We start from the raw sequence: 20,292 nt of genomic DNA, 5'->3' as shown, positions 1-20,292 counted from the left end.
TACTGGCCACTGGCTCCCTGCTGACCCTGCCATGACAGGAGAGAGCGGGAAGCGGAGTCTTAGAGGTGACCCTGATTTAAAGCCACAGTGGGAGAGCCACTCATTCGGAGTTGGTGGTAAGCAGAATAAGATGGGGCTAGACACTACCTTGGCCCAGTTATCAAGCAAAGAGTTTTAAACAAGGTTTCAGGACCCTTAGTAGTGGCTGAAAGTCGAAGTTGCTCAGTTGTGTCCAACTCTTTGCAACCCCATGGACTGTATAGTCCATGGAATTCTCTAGGCCAGAATACTGGAGTGGGTAACCTTTTCCTTCTCCAGGGGATCTTCCCAACCCAGGGATTGAACCCACGTCTCCTGCATTGCAGGTGGATTCTTTACCAGTTGAATCACAAGGAAAGCCCAAGAATACTGGAGTGGGTAGCCTATCCCTTCTCCAGAGGATCTTCCCGACCCAGGAACTGAACTGGGGTCTCCTGCATTGTAGGTGGATTCTTTACCAACTGAGCTATGAGGGAAGGCCTAGTAGCAGCTGCACATATGTAAATATGCCAGAAACAGAAAACAGCACAAATAGTCTCCATAGCATCATCATCCTCATCTATTTACTAAAGCAGGTCCCTATAGATTTCTACTTGGCAACACTCAACCTACTTTCTACAGGTGCTTGCAAGAAATAAAACCTATTTTTTTCCAAGCAGCCACTGATTCAGATTGCTTGCTCTTCTAACTTGTCTAAATTCCTGGTATGTACAGTATTTCAGCCTACACAGAAGACAGCTTCTTTGCTGCTGCTGCTTCTCTCTGTCTCTCTCTTTTAAAAATTGTAAGATGGAAGGAGTTATATACAGATGTGGGGAAGGAGCAAGAGCTAACTGCTGGGGTTGTGAGATGGTGAGAAATAACTTCCTTTTCTGTAGCCAACCATCCCTCACTCCCAGAGAATCAGCAAGTCACCCAACACTATACTCACTTGTTTCCTTGACACTGATAGAGCGTCTCCACCTCCCGAAATACCCTACTCCGACTGTGTCCTGCATGTTTTTCGATGATCTGTGTGAAAAATAAAACCTGTCATATACACCCACCTGGTCAAAACACTCCCAACAGGTGCCCTCTGGCAGAGTGCAAGGCCAATTCAGCCGAAATCCAGCGTCAAGCAAAAGTCTGGAGTAGGCCATGGTGACGCAGGCACTGTGCTTCTGTCAGCAAAGCAACAGACTGGCCCCAGGACCTTCCAGCCCACCTGTTTGACTCTGGCCAAGTACATCGCCATCGAAGCCTGTGAGGGTGCTACCCCAGCAGCCCAGGGGAGACTGAGGCAGCCAGCAAGACAAAGAACCAGCTCTACCAAGCTCCTACTCTGAAGGCATCTCTCTCTGCCTTAAGGCTAAGAACTTACACACTCTACTGAAGGATCTTCTAGTGCTGGAGGAAGAGCAAGGGGATAAGGGATACAGTGAGGAGGCAATAAAGCTCCAAGGCCCAGCTCAGATGCCGCTTCTGCAATTCTTCTGAGAACTTACCCTTTGGCAGGGACTATATGAAGTCATTTAGGTACACAATCTCAGTTAATCCTTACAACACAATCCCGAAAGAACAGGCAGAGGTAAAGCATTTTGCTCACAGCTCTGCTAAGTGGCAGGGCTGCTGTTCAAGCCCACAGCTGCTTCTAAAGCCCTCACTGTCCAATATCCGCTTATATCCTACACAACTTTGCTCAGAGAACCCGGAGGTTCTGTCTCTCCAATGATGCTGTGAGCTGCTCCCCCTCCCCACCTATACCTGGAGATGCTTGGCAAGTATTGACTGAAGGAATGGGCCAGCCAACAGATGAGCAGGTGAGTTATGTGGGGACTGGCTGACTCTGCACATCTCTACAGACCCATCCAGAGCCCCAAACCGCTGCAGGTAGAGCCTTCGAGGAAGTCCTCTGCAGAGCTGTTACTGCCTGACAGTCCCATGTGTGGGGTGGGCAGACATCTGGGTCCTTCATCCCAAGACTGTCACCGAAGACACTTCAAACGTCTCCAACATGTAGCAGCACACACATCTACAACCAAGTGTAATTTTCTAAACAAGTCCAAGTTGGTTAGTAGACCACTGGACTCCCGTTCTGAGCTGGCAGAGAGGCGTGGTTCTGGGGCACAGAAGCTATTCAGCTTGTTCGTTCATCAAGCAGATCAAAGTTAGAAAGAAATTCCTAGCAGGCAACTATCCCGCATAGTTGGATGGCATGATTTTCTCTGAGGAGGCAAAGAGCTCTTGCTACCAGAGATCATAGGGGTGTGCAAAACATGGAAAACTATGAGGAGTTACAAGGGAGGCTCAAGTCCAGATTATCTTGAAATTCCATTCCAAGAGTAAGACTCTAGGATTCATCAGTTGGATGGCTGTTGTGCAAAGCCCTAATAAAATCAAGTATAGTGGAGCCAGGCTGGAGAAGTAGCCCACATCTGGGGCACTTTCAAAGAACAGGAGAGACATGAGACATGGGCAGCGTTGTTCCTTTATTGGACTGGAATCTGGTGGTCCGGAGTCAATGATGAGAGAGTGAAAGAAGGAAAGAGTCTAATATTCCCTGGGTTACGCAGCCAGCTTTCGCAGTCCAGGGAATCAGCCAGAAATATATATATACATATATATGTATGTATATATATATAGAGAGAGAGAGAGAAAGAAAGAAAGAAAGAAAGAAAGAAAGACACAGGGACCCAAGCTCTGATGGAGCAAAGGTGTTTTAATCAACATGGTGTGGGCATATATACTATCTTACAAGGTAGTTATTCTCAGCAAAGACAAAGATTAAAATTCCAGACTTACAAAACATAAGGCGATCCCTATTAAAGAGAGAGAGTTGTAAACAATCACTTTTTACTGTATGGTTCATAAGAAGGAAGAGGGTACTTATCACCATATTGAACAACTAACGAAGGAAATGCCTGGATTCCTCAGCCCTGGGAAAGGCTTGTCTCTCCTCTTAATTCCTGAATATTCAGGAATTAATAAGGACCAGAGGATTCCTGACAGGTCCAAAACAGCACACAGGAAGCCTCCTGCTAAATGCTTCCTGACAGGGCAGCATGGCTGAAACCGAAGCATTGCCACGCCCAGGTCTGGTATTTGCCCAAAGATGCCAGGGAGCCTGGAGGAAGGGCAGCCTCGAAGAAGTAGTTCTGTCATCCACAAATGTATTAAATATTTGACAATCCATTTAAATTTACCCACTTAGGCATATTTTTTTTTAAATTACTTGGAATTTATACTGATCTGTTTAGAACAAGGAATCAAGATAATGCTTTTGCTATCACATGAAGCAACACTCCAGCAAAAAGGGCTGTGGCTTAGCAAAAGTGTTCTCCTTTATAAATCCATCTGGGACTATGACCATTTGGTTAAAAGGAGAAACATATCTTTCAGAAGCCAGTTTGGCTGGGTTTACCCATTTGAAGCAGCGATGAGACCTGCTGGCTCAGGTAGATGTCTTGAAAACTTTGGTGGGTACCAGAATCACCTGGAGGGTTCAAATTAATGTTGCTGGGGCCTGCCCCGAGTTTCTGATTCAGCAGGTCTAGGACAGAGTCAGATAATGTGTGTCTCTAACAAGTTCCCAGATCATCAAGTTGTGCTGATGCTAATAATGCAGGGACCACACTTTGAGAACCACTGCTTTAGATCCAACCCTTCTTTCATGTAGTATCAGCAAACAGAAGAGCAGAGGGGCAAGGTAAGCCACTCCGAGGTCATGTAGATGGAAAATACTTCTCCTGCCCCAAAGCTGAGCACTCAGTCCTTGTCAACACACTGCTGTACATCACTTGTGCAGGTAGGTATTATCTTCCTTCTAGAAATGTGAGAACTGACACTCAAAGAGGTTCAGCGACTTGTCCCAAGTCAAACAGTAGTAATTTGTCAAAAAAGAGATTCAGATAGGCCTTCTAATTCCAAATCTGACTGTTTTCTGAAGCTGACTTCATTCACCAGAGGCACTGCCCTAAGCACTTTACACATATTAACTTATTTAAACCTCACAACAATACCACATAGGTTCTATTATTACACTCATTATACAGATGAAGAAACTGAAGGACAGAAAGGTTAAGTAACTTGTCCAATGTTACACAGCAAGTAAGTAGAGAAATCACCGAATTTAGTGAATACAGCTTTGGAGCTCCCATTCTTATTAAGCCACTATGCTGTGAAATGTAAAATGTATCTGGTTTAGGACAAGCTGGGACTCACTATCTGCAAAGTAAAGCCTGGCATCTAGATGAGACACTCACTTTGACAGCATACTCGTTGCCATTCTGCAGGCTCACGGCAACTTGAACTTTGGCATTGGCTCCCTCTCCCAGCAGTTCAGAGGTCAGCTTGTATACATCTAGAGGTAAAATGGAGGAGAAGCATAACAAGATGAGTCACCCCTCTGCAGAGAAGGAAAGAAGAGCCGTGTCACTTGACTTCCCCAGTCTGACAGCACAGGTGCTCAAGGACCTGGCAGTGCTCATTGATGAGAAAGGCCACTAATGTTCCCGACTGCCTTGGGACTCAGCTTCACGACAAGCAGGTCTCATCGCAGGATCTTGCTCCTGAGATGAGGTCAGTGAAGGGGGTTCAATTCTGCACATGCTTCCCAAGCACCTACTGTGTGCCAGACAACTTGTCAGACTCACAACAGGGACACAGTGAGGAATAAAATATAGTCCCTGGCCTTTGAGAGTCACAGTCTGCTGGGGAACACAGACAGGTTTGTACACAAGTGACCCCAGAATAAACCAGAGAGGGATAAAACACAGTAAGAAAAAAAAGAGCAGGGGAAGGGAGAGGTTAAATCTGCTCAGTGGATCTGGGGGATCCTCACAGAAGAGATGTGATCTGAATGGACATCATTCATTCACTCACTCATTTGTTGAGCACCTACTCCATAACCAGTTCTGTACTAGGAACTGGTGATACAAAGGGGAATAAAGCACTGTTTTATTTTATGCCACACATAGTGGAAGTCACTGGAGATTTCTGAGAAGTTTCCAGCAGTTGCCCACAGGAAACAGGAGAGAGAAGTAAGATGCAAACGGATGCCTCGAGGTTTTTAGAGTGCTGAGTCAGAGCGATTCTAACACAGCAGTAGCCCTGGGTCGAAAGTATATTTAGGTGATCTCCCAGGCTCACAAAGAGCACAAGCTCTCTGAACACCTTCCAAAGGAAGCCACAGCTCCATCAAGGCCTCTGCTGAGCTGACCTCTTCCTCCCTTGGCTACTAGTCTTCAGCTTTTTCCTTTAAAGGTAGCCTAGTGTTAAAACCCGCAGAATACTGTTAACCATGAAATTAGATTTTATCACTTAGTTATGAGAAACTCCATAATTGCACAAGTCATCTGTGAATAACAGGAAATACTCTCTTGTTCATTGAAAGAGAAAGGCCTGTTGATTTGGAAACTATTCTAAAACCCTTGGGACTTTTGTTCATTCCCCACCCTCACCCCCTCTGCTATACACACACATCTATTGTTAAACACAAACAGACAAAACCTTACACAAAGCACCTTCTTGGTTCCATCACTGTTTGGTCTTACAGCTGTTCGTATTTTAAATGATGTGCTTCTCTCACAATGGATACTTGGATAGTAGCCTCTGCACATGTCAGGACAGATTGGTGGCTGGAAGTCCAATATTCCTGACTTATAAAGGGTTTGTTTTAGGACCACTCTACAAAACAATCAATTCACTAGTATGTCTGCAGTTCTGGAAAGAGGGACCATACAGTGAAGCTATTTCAAGTCTCACAATGAAAGAAACAAAAGTAGATGCTGGGGGTTACTCCGTCATTCCTTGGTTACTCCTAGGAATAGCGACTGAGACTTGCAGGTGTGTCCAATGAGTCACTTTATCCCATCCAGTGCCCAGTGATAACAGGACCAGCTCTGAGCCTGGTGCCTCACACACAGTGTTCAAAATGTTTGATGACCTGATCAAGTCCCCTGAATACAACATGCACTCTTCGAATGGAGTCAGAGTCATCCAGCACAAACAGCTGCAATCTCTAGGAGCTTAATTCTCTACTGATAGGTTTAAGTTTCTTTCTTTTTTTTTTTTGTCTGGCCATGCCACATGGCTTGCAAGATCTTAGTTCCCCAACTAGGGATGGAACTCAGGCCATAGCAGTGAAAGCGTGGAGTCCTAACCACTGGACTGCCAGGGAACTACCTAGAAGATTTACATTTCATTTGTAGCCACGGCCTTTGATGTTTCATCTTCCTCTGCCATTGTTGTTCTACCTCTCAGCAGCTCCTCCAAGACTACCTGAGGGAAAGATCACAGATGAAAAATACCAGGCAATCTTGCTCCATATGCGACTGTGACAGGCTGCCTTTCTATTTCCTGATGAAGCGCTCAGACCATTCAGAGGAGGCCTGTGCATCATCTGGGAGTTTTTCCCATCCTGGTGATCTCTCTCTGTCACCCCCTTTCTATAAACCATCTCATCTTCACCTTTTTTTTTTTAAATTTTCTCAGCTTAAAACTGTATTAGTCAGCTAGAGCTGCCATGTCAAGATACCACCGACTGGGAGGCTTAAACCATAGAAGTGTATTTTCGCACAGTTCTGGAGGCCACAAGTCCAAGACTCAAGGTGCTGTCAGATTTGGTGTCTATGATGCTTACAGATGCCGCCTTCTTGCTGTGTCCTCACGTGTGTCCTCTATGCTCATGTCTCTCATTCCTATCTTTCATGCCTATCACATGGAAAAACATGAAGTTGGCTCTAAGATCTATACTCAGGGCTACCAGGATGCTGGCATGCTTGGGGAGTCACCGATCCAGTTCTAAGAGACCAAAGAGAGTGACCAACCTTCAAACTTTCCCGGCAAGGAATCAGTGGCCCGGGCCTTCCGCTTCTTCTTCTTCCTCTTGTCACTCTCTGCAATGGGAACTGGTTCACTGCTACCCATCTCTGGGAGAAGAGAGGAGATGGAAGGGAAGTATCACTGGACTGATCAAGCTATAAGTTCACCCAGAAGAAAGAAGAGGGGGGAAACCCAGGAGCTTTACACTCATGGCTTTTAAATATCTATGAGGACTATTGATCTGTTTTGACCCAGGAGGCAAAACTAAAGGCGAACCATTATAGGAGATCATTAACTGTGGAAAGGAACTCAGACAGATGGGCTAGATTAAAAGAGGATAGCAGAAGCCTGCTGTAATCAAGCTCATTAGCACATGGATTTAGATGTGCCCCCAAACTGAACAATGAATCCATAGCAGAATCCTACCTGTGACATCTTCCAGCCTCAGCACCAGAAAGGTAGGAGCCAGGGAGCTAAGCAGAAAGGGAGACGGGTTTGGGAGGGCAGTCCATACAAATAAAGTGACATGCTCAGTAACGTCCCTGTGGATGCGCAAAGGATTCAAAAGGCCCTCAGTGGAGACTGCTTCTGTGAAGGTACAACAGGGCAGGGGTTTGGTTTGAGGGTGGCCCTAAATTCCTTCATGTCCAATAGCATAGACTTGAGAGTCTGTGAGGCCCGGGGCACACTCTCCCTCCTTAGCTCCTTATTTGACAGAATGCAGGTAGGGTCCATTTAGAAGTCTGCTGTTGACAGGTCTATGCTAAGTTGCTGGATTCAGTCATTTTACAAAAACATTATTATCTCTCCTCAGAAGGCACCTGGCTCTCCACCTTAAAGGGAGGATTTGTGAGGCAGACATTTAGACACTGGACAGGAAAGGGTAGGGTCAGAGAAAATAAAGCAGGAGACTGAGAGGGTGAAAGAGAAAAGGAGGAATAATGAACCAGTGGCCAATCATAGTCCTGTTTCTAAGACACTCTAGTAAGGGCCTTCCCCTGTTAAAGATAAATTACTTATAGAACATGTCATGCCCTTGATCCAGAGTGGAGCCTTAATACTCTTTGCCTGCAGTTAAAAATAATAAGATTTCTCTGAAGTCTCTGGGTCTAAATCCCCACCAGGGTGATTAAACCTTTACATCCTTCTAAAATAGAGGCACTCGAGTGCTGATGGGGTATACAATGTGAAAGACTTTTAGACCAACCTTCAGTAAACACAGGCTTGGGTTGCTGGATTTCTTTTTTTTTCCCTGAGATTTTGAAATGGAAGCTGGCTCTTTGCCCACTGAGGGGAAAGGCCCACTCTCTTCTCAGAGGACCCCAGCTGAACATGATCAGAAAAACGGCAAGTCTGCTCAGGAAGATTGATTAGAGCCTAAGCATAGCTACTGTACACTGTTCTCAGAAGCAAGTATGCGACGGCCATTAGGAGAAAGCACACAGAACAATGGCACGTTTCAATAGCACATCCAGAAAACCCTGGTTAAGCAGCCAAGTGTCTGACAGCTCAATGGAAGCGCATTCTTCCTTCCATTTTTAGGATCTGATGACAGCAGACTTTCATTTACATTTTAGAGTACAGATAAACACGTGAAGAAAAGGAATCCACAGAGAATCTCAAACTACTACTCTAGCTGACAGCTTCAAGCACAAATGTATCTGGGGACTGCAACATGCTATGAATCCAAAGAATTGAACTTAAATATTAGCACCCCAAGGTCCACCCTCCCAAAGGGAAACTAAAAGGAAAAGAGCTACCCAACAGAGTGAAAATTCTACAGAAATAAGACACAGGGTCACTTATCTTCAGGCCCCCAGGAAGGGGGCACCGGCCAATGGGACAGCAGGCTGAGGAGGGACCACTGCCCCTCTTGCCCTGCCCTTGTGTGCAGTTAGTGGCAAGCCCCCTCCCACCCCGCCCCAATCTATTTTCTCACTAGCACTATGAGCCAAGTGCAGAGTGGACAGATCTGGGATTCACTTCTCTTTTTCCTTACCCTGTCCACACTCTGAAGGAGGGCTGAAGGACAAGCAAAACAGCCCAAAGGCAGCAATGGAGAGGCGCAGCAAGAGAGCTGGTGGTGTGATGGTTCACGGGGGATGCTCAGACATACTTATGACTCTAGCTAGAAACCCCCGTTAGCCGCGATTTATACTTGGTTTTCACCACAGCAGGGCTGAGGGAGCCTCTCGTGGAAGCAGCATACCTCTGAGCACTGCCACACATGCGATATTAGATTTTATGGCTTCGCACACAAAAAGATAGAGTACCTGGTCTATTCTGCATGGATTCCAATGGAAGAGGGTATGCCAGAAGGGACAGATGGTTAAGACTTTCCTTGGAAACAGAACTTGTTGAAGGAGAGTTGTTTTTGAAACTAGGAAGAAAAAAATGTAGGAAGGCAGTGAAGTGAAAAAACATATTTAACTTCCCTGTTTACAGTGGGGGGTGGGTGGGGCAGGAAGTGGGATGGAGATGTATCATCATCTTACCAAAGGTCTAAAAGCTCTTTACCTGGAGCCTGTCCACACACTCTCTTGGGACCTTAGTTTATTATGTGTGTAATCATTTGATAAAGGCTTCCTCAGGGTGCGAGGCTCCACAATCAAGCTGGTCCTTGGCTCACCTCCTTCCCTTGGCCTAAGAACTCCTCTCAGCCATCAAAGCCCAGTTCAAAAGTCTCCCCTCTCTTATAATAAGTTAAGGTTTTCACAAATACTTTGGAAATCTTTGCAAATAGATTGTGTTACTGTATAGAACTCAAATAGGGTCCCCCATCCACTGCTTCCAAACACCCTGCTAGCAGCTAATACTAGAGCACTGGTTCTATTTGGCCTTGAGCTCTCGCCAACATCCTAAAGGCCAGGGCTGTCTTCACCTGCTCACCCCTGTGTCTTCTAAGTAAATCATGGTGCAGTGTCAGATGTATACCTGGCATCAGAAAATGTATACTGAAATAAAAATTATATAAGAGGACACACATCCTTGGGCTTAGGTGCAGGCCTGTCACCAGGCCCTCTAAGTACCAAGTGCACACACTGAAAGAAATATAGGGACACCTTTGCCCTGCAGGCAGCACAGAGTAAGGCTTCACTCACTGAATCCCTGAAACACTCCCTCTCAATAAAGCCCCCGACTGAAAGGTCCTTAACTTTCTAGCAAGAAGCCTCGTCTCTGCTATAGGATCAGATGATGTGCCTGCTGTTTCAGAGGGAGTGAGCACTTCCTTCACGTCTGAAGACAGACCTCAGCTAGCACTTCACTGCCTCCAGCCCTTGCTTTCCTCCTGGGCAAGGCTTAGGGGTCCACTACTCGTGAATCAGTAGAGGTGGAGCTGGTGAGGATGCACACCGCTGACAGGAAAGGCGTGTGGGCTTGGTGTCGGGAGACTCAGTGATGGTTCAGTTCAGGTATTACCAGATGTAGCACCAAGACCAAGTTACTTTGCCTCTTAAAAGTATCAGTTTCCTCATCTACAGATTAGGTTTAAAAATAATACCTGCAATAATACCTGCCCTTTCCAGCAATGCTGTGAAGACCCAGTGTTTTACATAATATAGAAGTGCTTCAAAAAACATGTGTATGCTTAAGTCTGTATGCACAAACACAGAGGAGAAAGACTAAACAGAAATATATAAAAATGTAAAAAAAAAAAATATATATATATATATATATATAAATGTTAAACTATTACAATCTGAAAGAGTGTTGATTATGCACCAAGCACAGGTATTTTACAAACATTATCTCTAATTCTCACAATAATCGCCAAAGGTAAGTACTTCGCCATATTTCAAGTGAGGAAACTGAGGTTAAATTGTCAGAGGTTAAACTATCTGTGTGTGTTAGTTGCTCAGTTGTGTCTGACTCTTTGCGACTCTATAAGCCTGCCAGGGTTCTCTGTCCATGGGATTCTCCAGGCAAGAATACTGGAGTGGGTTGCCATTCCCTTCTCCAGGGGGTCTTTTCAACCCAGGGTTTGAACCCAGGTCTCCTGCATTGTGGGCAGATTCTTTACCATCTGAGCCATGAGGGAAGCTAAATTATCTACTGAATGCCAAACATCTAGTTAGTTGTTTAACTGGAATTCAAACTCAATGCTGCCCTTTCAAGTCCAGGTTATGTCTAGTCTACAGTAGTTTTCTCTGTGTGATGGGGAGGTTTTCTTCTTTATATTTTTCAGTATTCTCCAAATGGTATACAATGATGTTTACTACTTTATTTAGTGCTATTACTGTTTCAGTCAAGTTTTTATTTTTCAACAAAATATACAATAATATTTCTCTAACATACATCTGAATTTAGTCTTTACAGCTTTACAAATTATATCTAGATTTCTTTATATCAAAATTCAACATTCAGTTCAGTTCAGTTGCTCAGTCGTGTCCGACTCTTTGCGACCCCATGAATCGCAGCACACCAGGCCTCCCTGTCTATCACCAACTCCTGGAGTTTACTTAAACTCATGTCCATTAAGTCGGTGATGCCATCCAACCATCTTCTCCTCTGTTGTCCCCTTCTCCTCCTGCCCTTAATCCCTCCCAGCATCAGGGTCTTTTCTAATGAGTCAACTCTTTGCATGAGGTGGCCAAAGTATTGGAGTTTCAGCTTCAGCATCAGTCCTTCCAGTGAACACCCAGGACTGATCTCCTTTAGGATGGACTGGTTGGATCTCCTTGCAGTCCAAGGGACTCTCAAGAGTCTTCTCCAACACCACAGTTCAAAAGCATCAATTTTTCGGCCCTCAGCTTTCTTCACACTCCAACTCTCAGATCCATACATGACCACCGGAAAAACCATAGCCTTGACCAGACGAACCTTTGTTGGCAAAGTAATGTCTCTGCTTTTTAATATGCTATCTAGGTTGGTCATAACTTTCCTTCCAAGGAGTAAGCATCGTTTTTATTTCATGGCTGCAAGCACCATCTGCAGTGATTTTGGAGCCCAAAAAAATAAAGTCTGACACTGTTTCCACTGTCTCCCCATCTATTTCCCATGAGGTGATGGGACCAGATGCCATGATCTTAGTTTTCTGAATGTTAAGCTTTAAGCCAACTTTTTCACTTTCCTCTTTCACTTTCATCCAGAGGCTTTTTAGTTCCTCTTCACTCTCTGCCATAAGGGTGGTGTCACGTGCAAATCTGAGGTTATTGATATTTCTCCCAGCAATCTTAATTCCAGCTTGTGCTTCTTCCAGCCCAGTGTTTCTCATGATGTACTCTGCATAGAAGTTAAATAAGCAGGGTGACAATATACAGCCTTGACCTACTCCTTTTCCTATTTGGAACCAGTCTGTTGTTCCATGTTCAGTTCTAACTGTTGCTTCCTGACCTGCATACAGGTTTCTCAAGAGGCAGGTCAGGTGGTCTGGTATTCCCATCTCTTTCAGAATTTTCCAGTTTATTGTGATCCATACAGTTGAAGGCTCTGGCGTAGTCAATAAAGCAGAAATAGATGTTTTTCTGGAACTCTCTTTCTTTTTCGATGATCCAGCGGATATTGGCAATTTGATCTCTGATTCCTCTGCCTTTTCTAAAACCAGCTTGAACATCTGGAAGTTCTTGGTTCACGTATTGCTGAAGCCTGGCTTAGAGAATTTTGAGCATTACTTTACTAGCGTGTGAGATGAGTGCAATTGTGTGGTAGTTTGAGCATTCTTTGGGATTGCCTTTCTTAGGGATTGGAATGAAAATGGACCTTTTCCAGTCCTGTGGCCACTGCTGAGTTTTCCAGATTTGCTGGCATATTGAGTGCAGCACTTTAACAGCATCATCTTTCAGGATTTGAAATAGCTCAACTGGAATTCCATCACATCCACTAGCTTTGTTCGTAGTGATGCTTTCTAAGGCCCACTTGACTTCACATTCCAGGATGTCTGGCTCTAGGTCAGTGATCACATCATTGTGATTATCTGGGTCGTGAAGACTTTTTTTGTACAGTTCTTCTGTGTATTCTTGCCACCTCTTCTAAATATCTTCTGCTTCTGTTAGGTCCATACCATTTCTGTCCTTTATTGAGCCCATCTTTGCATGAAATGTTCCCTTGGTATCTCTAATTTTCTTGAAGAGATCTCGTCTTTCCCATTCTGTTGTTTCCCTCTATTTCTTTGCATTGATCGCTGAGGAAGGCTTTCTTATCTCTCCTGGCTATTCTTTGGAACTCTGCATTTAAATGGATATCTCTTTCCTTTTCTCCTTTGCTTTTTGCTTCTCTTCTTTTCACAGCTATTTGTAAGGCCTCCTCAGACAACCATTTTGCCTTTTTGCATTTCTTTTCGGTGGAGAAAAAAACATTTCAGGAATTCTGGTGCCTTGAATATATCATTTTTATAATTATGAAAAACAACAAATACCATTTTAATTTTTATCTTTATAAATACTATTTTTTAAAAGGAAACACTTTGTGAAACAAAGCTCCAAAATAATGCACTGAACACTTGTGTCTGAGATACATCCTTTTAAGTCCTGGCTCTTCACACTGTGAGAGCTTTAGTAAATTGCGTAGCTTCTCTGAAGATCAGTTTCTTCATATACAAAACAAGGTCAGAGTAAGGCCCCCAGCTCCCTACATCAACAAGGCTTTTGTGAGGATCAAATGAAAAACGAGAAGTGAAAGCACTGCTGACTTATTCATTCAACAAATACTATATTTATTGGGCACCTACTCGCTGTCCAGTGCTAGACAGCGAGAACACAAGAGAAGACAGTCTCTACCCTGATGGAACTGAAATCCACTGGAATTTAAAACCATTTCAATTCAGTGAGATAAGTACTATGACAGGGGAGTACCAGGTGCTGTGGAGCAAAAGACAGGCATTTAACTCAGTTTGGTCACTAGAGGAAGGGACAGCTAAGCTGACACCTGAAGGATGAACAGGAACCAGCCAGGTGGGGGCTGGGGAGAGAGACAGAGGAGGCGCATGTGCTAAGGCCTGCAGAAGAGTGGAGTGGCCGGCTAGTGCCACTGCAAGTTGTTCAGGCTGGATGGAGTGTAGAGGACGTGGGGAAGTGGTGATAAGTTAGTTGAAGGGGTGAGCAGATGCAGATCATATGCAGTCTCACCATCATAGTATCATCACCATCACCAGTTTATGTGTTTCTATTCCTTGGCATAACCTTATCTTGCTTTCTCCATTAAAGTAAGAGGAGGGATGCATAGTCTCCTTTCTTTGTAAAACACATTATCAAGTGAAAGTGTAGTAGGTGTTGAAGATAGGATCCAACCACTAACCTGGTTCCTGCATGTGGAGAGGGCCCATAGAACTCACCGAGCACAAATGGGTTGAGGGGTCTTACCTCGTTGGATTACAAGAGCTACAGATATTCCTGACATGCAAGTACCCATCCACTGTTCAGCCCACAAACTGACCTCAAGGCCCAGCTTCTGAAAGAACTGTGTCATTTCTCCACAAAGTCTTAGGAGCCACACTACCCCCAAAGGCACCAGATCTGTTCTCCACCTTTTAGTAGAGCTTAGAGAGAACTAACCAGCACGAACATCTGGTACGTCACACCAAAGATGATCATTCTTCCGGCTAAGTCGTCTTGGCAAACAGATCATGCTCCTCTCCCAGCTACCCTAGAATTCTTGTTAAGGTCTATAATTCACTTTCCAACCTGTGAGAGTTGCTCCCTTAGTCACTGGAGCTTTCTAGAGAACGAATAGTGGTGACAGGAAGCTGCTGAGGATAATTATCAATTCAACTGTCTTCTCAGTCATCAGCTGGCTAAGGGACCCTAAACAAATGGAGAACTAAGAAAATGAAAGGAAACTGAGGAAATGAAAGGAAGGGTGATGGACACTCCTAAGGAAGAGGCTGAGACTAAGGAATCTGGGCAGAGGATGAGGCAGGGAGGAGGAGCTGGGGGAGACTGGCCTGGAACATTTACTTCTCTGAAGTAGTAGAAATAGTAGCAGTAGTAGTACACATACCACACTGACTTGATGCTTACCACACTCCAGGCAAAGTTCTAAGCATTTTACAAAAACCACAGTTTACATAAACTGACTTACTCAGGCGTTAGAACTCTATAAGGTTAGTATAATTATTATACACATTTTATTAGATGAAGAAACTGGGTACAAACAGATTAAGTAATCTGCCACAATCATACTGCTAGTAAGTGGCAGAGCTGGGATTTAAATCTAGAGAGTCTGGCTCAGAATTCAAGCTTTTAACTTCCACAGTATATTTAAACATGAATGCTGAATGGCAGAAGGGGACAGGCAGCCAGAGTTAGCCAGGTACCAGACAAGAACGTTTTATCTAGAAACCTTAGCATGGAGCCTCCCCTCCGACGTGCTGTGAGCTACTGATCCTCTCACCAGCTGAACAACATCACTTTCTCTGTGTACTATGATGTCAAAAATATTGGGCGGCTCTAGCTTACATAAACAGAGAAGGCAATGGCACCCCACTCCATGGGGTTACTAAGAGTCGGACATGACTAAGCAAATTTACTTTCACTTTTCACTTTCATGCATTGGAGAAGGAAATGGCAATCCACTCCAGTGTTCTTGCCTGGAGAATCCCAGGGACAGGGGAGCCTGGTTGGCTGATGTCTATGGGGTCATACAGAGTCGGACATGACTGAAGTGACTTAGCAGCAGCAGCTTACATAAAACAAGGTCACGACTTACCACATTTTCACTATTAATCTAAAATCTAATTATGCAGAAATTTCCTCTCCCTTGCTCTGAGGCAGTTTTGTATTTTGTGTTTTGGCCTGTTACCAGATGAGTTACCAGCCAGCCCAACTACATTATTCCATGGCAGTTCTGGTATCAGGACAAGGCTACTGTATTCTTCTGTCTGACTGATTAGTTGGTTGATTTGGTTTCTGGTGGTATTATTACTATGGAGGGGACAAGATCAAGGAAAGGGCACACTCAAATGGAAGCTAGTCAAATTTAACACACACCTTGAGAAATCAGTTTGTCCTGATTAAAGGACGGCCTGTGAGTGTGATTCCAAGGGTCTACAGTATTTCACAGGTTTGCCCCAGAGTCCAGGGTGCAGCAAGGCTGGGTAGCATTATGCAGACTGCAGCCTACCACTCAACTACAATGAGGACCACTAAGCTGCCAGTGGGGTGATGATTCACAACAGGCCTCAAACAGGGTGGGGATGGTAAGATTCCCAGGGGCAAAAGGTCTAGTTTCAGGACCATCTTCTTCCTCTGTTCTGATTCTGGGCTCATGTGTAGCCTTCAGAGCTGTCACTGCATCACCTGGTAAAAGGAATGAGAAGAGGAAAGGTGCAGGGGACAAAGGGAATGTGTACTTAAGAAATGGTAAACAGGAAAACAAAACTACCATATGATCATACCTGGGTATTTTTCTGAAGAAAATGAAAACAATAACCTGAAAAGATACCTGCTCCCTCATGCCCACAGCAGCATTATTTACAATAGCCAAGATATGGAAACAATCTAAGTATCCACTGATGGATAGGTAGATAAAAGAGCATGAGATACACACACACATACATATATACATACAATGGAATAGTATTCAGCCATAAAAAAGAATGACATCTTGCAATCTGCAATGATACGGATGGTCCTTGAGGGTATTAGGCTAAGTGAAATAAGTCAGACAGAGAAAGACAAATACTATATGATCAGTGAATGTAACTTATATGTGAAATCTTAAAAAAGAGAACAGACTGGTCATTGCTGGAGGTGGCAAGTAAAGGGTGGGTGAAATTGGGGGTAAAAGGAATCAAAAGGTACAAAATTCTAGTTATAAAACAATTAAGTCATGGGATAGAATGTACTGCATGGCAATTATAAGGGCTTCCCTGGTGGCTCAGTCGGTAAACAGTCTGCCTGCAATGCTGAAGAGCTGAGTTCTATCCCTGGGTTGGGAAGATCCCCTGGAGAAGGAAATGGCAGCCCATTCCAGTAGTCTTGCCTGGAGAATTCTATGGACAGAGGAGCCTGGTAGGCTACGGTACATGGGGTCACAAAGAGTTGGATACAACTGAGTGACTAACAGACAACACAGGACAACTATACTTAATAATACTGTATGGTATATTTGAAAGTTGCTAAGAGTAGACCTTTAAAATTCTCATCACACACAAAAACTCTGTAACTGTGTACAGTGATAGATGTTAATGAGACTTACTGTGGTGATCATTTCATAAATATCAAATCATTATGTTGTACACCTGAAACTAATAAAATGTTGTATGTTGATTATGCCTCAATTAAAAAAAAAAAAAAAGAAATAGCAAGCAGGAGTAAAGGACTGGATTTGTGTGAGCAGGACAGTATAAAAAGCCGAAGTCAGCTCACCCAAGCTTACTAATACAGCCCACAAGGCTCTTCAACATCTGATGCCCATCTACTTTCCAGCCTCACCAACCTTTAGTCATTTATTCTTTCAAGAAAAAAATGAAAAGAGTGGCTAGTTCAGCTTGCAATTCACAAACAATCTCACAAGCGCTTTTCCTCAATACAAGTGCTGTGCTTTGATATACACCAGGAGTGCTTTGAACATTTTCACTGTGTCATATGGAATATTAAAAAGTTGTGTACTCAAGGAAATTCAGTAAAATTAATGATTTCTACTGTTTCATCAAGGACAGATTTAAGTGAAAACGGCATTTAAAAAAAAGCTCTAAGTGTGTAGTGGTAAAGAAAACAATGGGTCCTTGGCTAAGAGGAGACTCTGCCTTGGGCCCGCTGGTGTAATAAACTGCACTCCACTATCTGCATTGTCCTTCTGAGTGAGTTTGTTTCCAGGAAAGCATGGCTATAACATTTGGTGCATTGGCCGGGAAACTCCTCACTTTGAGGAGACAGGTCTCATCTGAGGCCACCCCGAGGCTTTGTAGCTTGAATCTCCTAGAGGGGGGAAGGCGCCTCGCCCCTCTGGAAGGATTCTGCTTCTCAACGCCCGGACCTTTCATGTCAGCAGGTAGTGGATGGCAGCAGGGGAACTGAGCGCTCAGTTAAAGTTGCAGGTATTGTCCCTTGATCCATCACACCAGAGCAAAGAAGGCATACCACGCTGACCCGGAGGACGCCGAGTGGACCACCCAGAAGGACCCCACCAACCCACGGGAAACCAAGATCATTCTGAGGAGGAAGAAGAAAACTAGGTCCCAGACGAGCCCTCTACAGGATGGAGCTGGGTAAACGACTCCTGCTGCTCGGCCTCACCAATGCAATTCTGAACTTGGGTATGTGGGGCTATGCCCCTGTCAGTAATAGACAGACTCCCCTGGTGGGTATCATCACTCCGTTATGGGGACTTTAACAACAGAAAGGAACTTTCCTGTCTCTCACCAACCATAACCTTTCTTTGCCCTCTGGTGTTAGAAGAAGCCATCAATGGGCCAGGGACATAGGGTTACATTTAACATGAACACCAGCCTTATGGAGATAACAAAGGCTTATACCTCATATATGAGAATTAAGGAGGAAAAGGGCTCCCTTACAAAAGGGGGACAGGCCACCCGGTGCCTTGAGCAATACTACCAGGTCTGGGATGAATATTTCTGGATGACTCCTGAGAAAGGACAGTTGATTGCCCCTGCTACTATTTGCTGGGAACAAAAAGAACAGAAAGTTGGATTTGGAGACCATCCCCTAGACCCAAAAGAATTGTTATTTGTGCCCTGAACAAAGTAAACAAATCTTGGAAGTTACCTATCACCCCAATCAGTCTGCTCAGTGGCTCGGTTCCGACTGGAAATATAATCCTGGAATCCGCTGGGTAGCCCCCAATGGGACCCAGTGGCTCTGTGGGCTTAACTTATGGCCATGGTTCCCAGTTGGCTGGGTGCGGCGTTGCACATTAGGATTTGCTTTCGCCCATGGCAGAATTAAGCCTAGCCTATACCAGCCTCCAGTAAACCTGCCTTATCTGCATGCAAGATGGACACGATCTGTGTTCCAATGGTATGACTATGTTGCTGCCTTGTTTATCATACTGCTTTGTGGGCCCTGCTTCCTACAATGCCTCGTGAATTTTGTAACCCAGAGGTTGATAGCATTCTCTCATGTGGGTGGCAGGAGGGCTAAGGTACAATATATCTCAATAAATGATGCTCGTTATGGAAACTAAGAGCATCAAGAGGGGGGAATGAAGAAGGAATTCATAGGGCCTGGACTCCATCTCAGGCCTGTCTGTGCTGATCGTGCACGGCCACCTCTCCAGTGGACTCTGAACTCTGTGCTTAGCGCCTGTGGGAATGACAATGGAAGGATAAGACCCCCCTCTGGGCAGGGGAATGTTGAAGAAGAGAAAACAGACACTAATCACCCCTGCCTCCGGACACTATCTATCAGAATGTAAGCACAGGCTTATCGGTTATTAACTATTTGGAATGTAACTGCGGGCTTATTGATTATTGTCTGTTTGAACACATAACACGTGAATGATGGGGTTATTGTAGTTGTATTTACCCTTCCTTTGTTTATGTAAGTCTCAAGGTAGTGGGTTTGGACGCGTACACATGGGGTATAAAAGATTTTCACAAATGCTGGTCGGGGTCCTTGGCTAAGAGGAGACTCTGCCTTGGGCCCGCCGGTGTAATAAACTGCACTCCGCTAAAAAAAAAAAAAGAAAAAAGAAAACAATGACTGTGAGTACAGTTCAGTGCCACTGCCAGGATTTGGGCTAAGGCACCAGTAGTTTGCCTGTTGTTGCTCTGCAACAACAAACAGCATCTTGGCACTATTATTATGAAAACAGCTTTGACCTTGTAGATACCCTGAAAGGTTTTCAAGGCTCCCCAGGGTCTGCAGAGCACATCTGTGAACCACTGTTCTAGGCAATGGGGAGGGATTGGCCACCCCTGGAGCTGTGCTGTAGGGCAGGGGTCCCCAACCTCCAGGCCTTCTGTTAGATAAGTGGCAGCATTGGATTAGAAATAAAGTGCACAACAGATGTGCAATGCACCTGAATCATCGCTAAACCACCCCCCAACCCCCAGTCCACAAAAAAATTGTCTTCTGAGAAATCAGTCCCTGGTGCCAAAAAGGCTGGGGACTGCTGCTTTAGGGCCATCAAACTGGCTGTGACAGCAGAACAAACTGTAGGCTGGAGAGGGGACTGGAGGGCAGAGTGAGGCTGTGGCAACCTGGAGGAAAACAGGGAAGGTGTGTAGCTGACAGGGAAGGTGTGTGGGGACAGAAAGGAAGAAAAAGAGATGAGGCGTGTTATGGGGAGAGGGAATGAAGCCACAGAGGCAAAGCTGATCCTGATTCTGCCCAGTGACTGGAGATGGAGGTGGAGTCAAAGACCACTACCGTCCTTGAAGGAAGGCATGGGGCCTAATTTCTCTCCATCCCCACTGCCTTGTATGGAACTAGGCACAGAGGGTTACCTCAATATATGTTACCTAATGAAAGTCAGGTAACGTAGGAACAGCAGTACCATCAAAGAAGGGGGGAATCCACCAAGGGCAGCTCGTTGGGGATGGAAAGCAAGGGA

At 44.7% G+C, this 20,292-nt stretch overlaps 1 protein-coding gene and 1 pseudogene across 7 annotated transcripts in view; one reads left to right on the top strand and one right to left on the bottom strand.

The window, feature by feature from the left end:
* Window positions 1-20,292, bottom strand: part of MKNK1 (MAPK interacting serine/threonine kinase 1) — a 50,003-nt gene that overhangs the window by 19,076 nt on the left and 10,635 nt on the right. For 2 of the 7 annotated variants that reach the window (XM_043876566.1, XM_043876567.1), the window contains 4 exons: window positions 9,114-9,220; window positions 6,846-6,947; window positions 4,281-4,378; window positions 971-1,050 (listed from right to left, as the gene is read on the bottom strand). In XM_043876566.1, coding sequence (XP_043732501.1) covers window positions 971-1,050; window positions 4,281-4,378; window positions 6,846-6,947; window positions 9,114-9,129 — 296 coding nt within the window. In that variant the 5' untranslated portion in view covers window positions 9,130-9,220. Of the gene's footprint in view, window positions 1-970; window positions 1,051-4,280; window positions 4,379-6,845; window positions 6,948-7,266; window positions 7,291-9,113; window positions 9,221-20,292 lie in introns of those variants that run through there. The other 5 variants (XM_043876568.1, XM_043876569.1, XM_043876571.1 and 2 more) reach the window with 4 other exon arrangements.
* On the top strand, window positions 17,977-18,777 carry LOC122676948 (annotated as a pseudogene).

The sequence above is a fragment of the Cervus elaphus genome, chromosome 20 (genome assembly GCF_910594005.1).
Source record: "Cervus elaphus chromosome 20, mCerEla1.1, whole genome shotgun sequence".
Lineage (NCBI taxonomy): Eukaryota > Metazoa > Chordata > Mammalia > Artiodactyla > Cervidae > Cervus > Cervus elaphus.
This window is presented reverse-complemented; position numbering and strand designations above follow the sequence as displayed.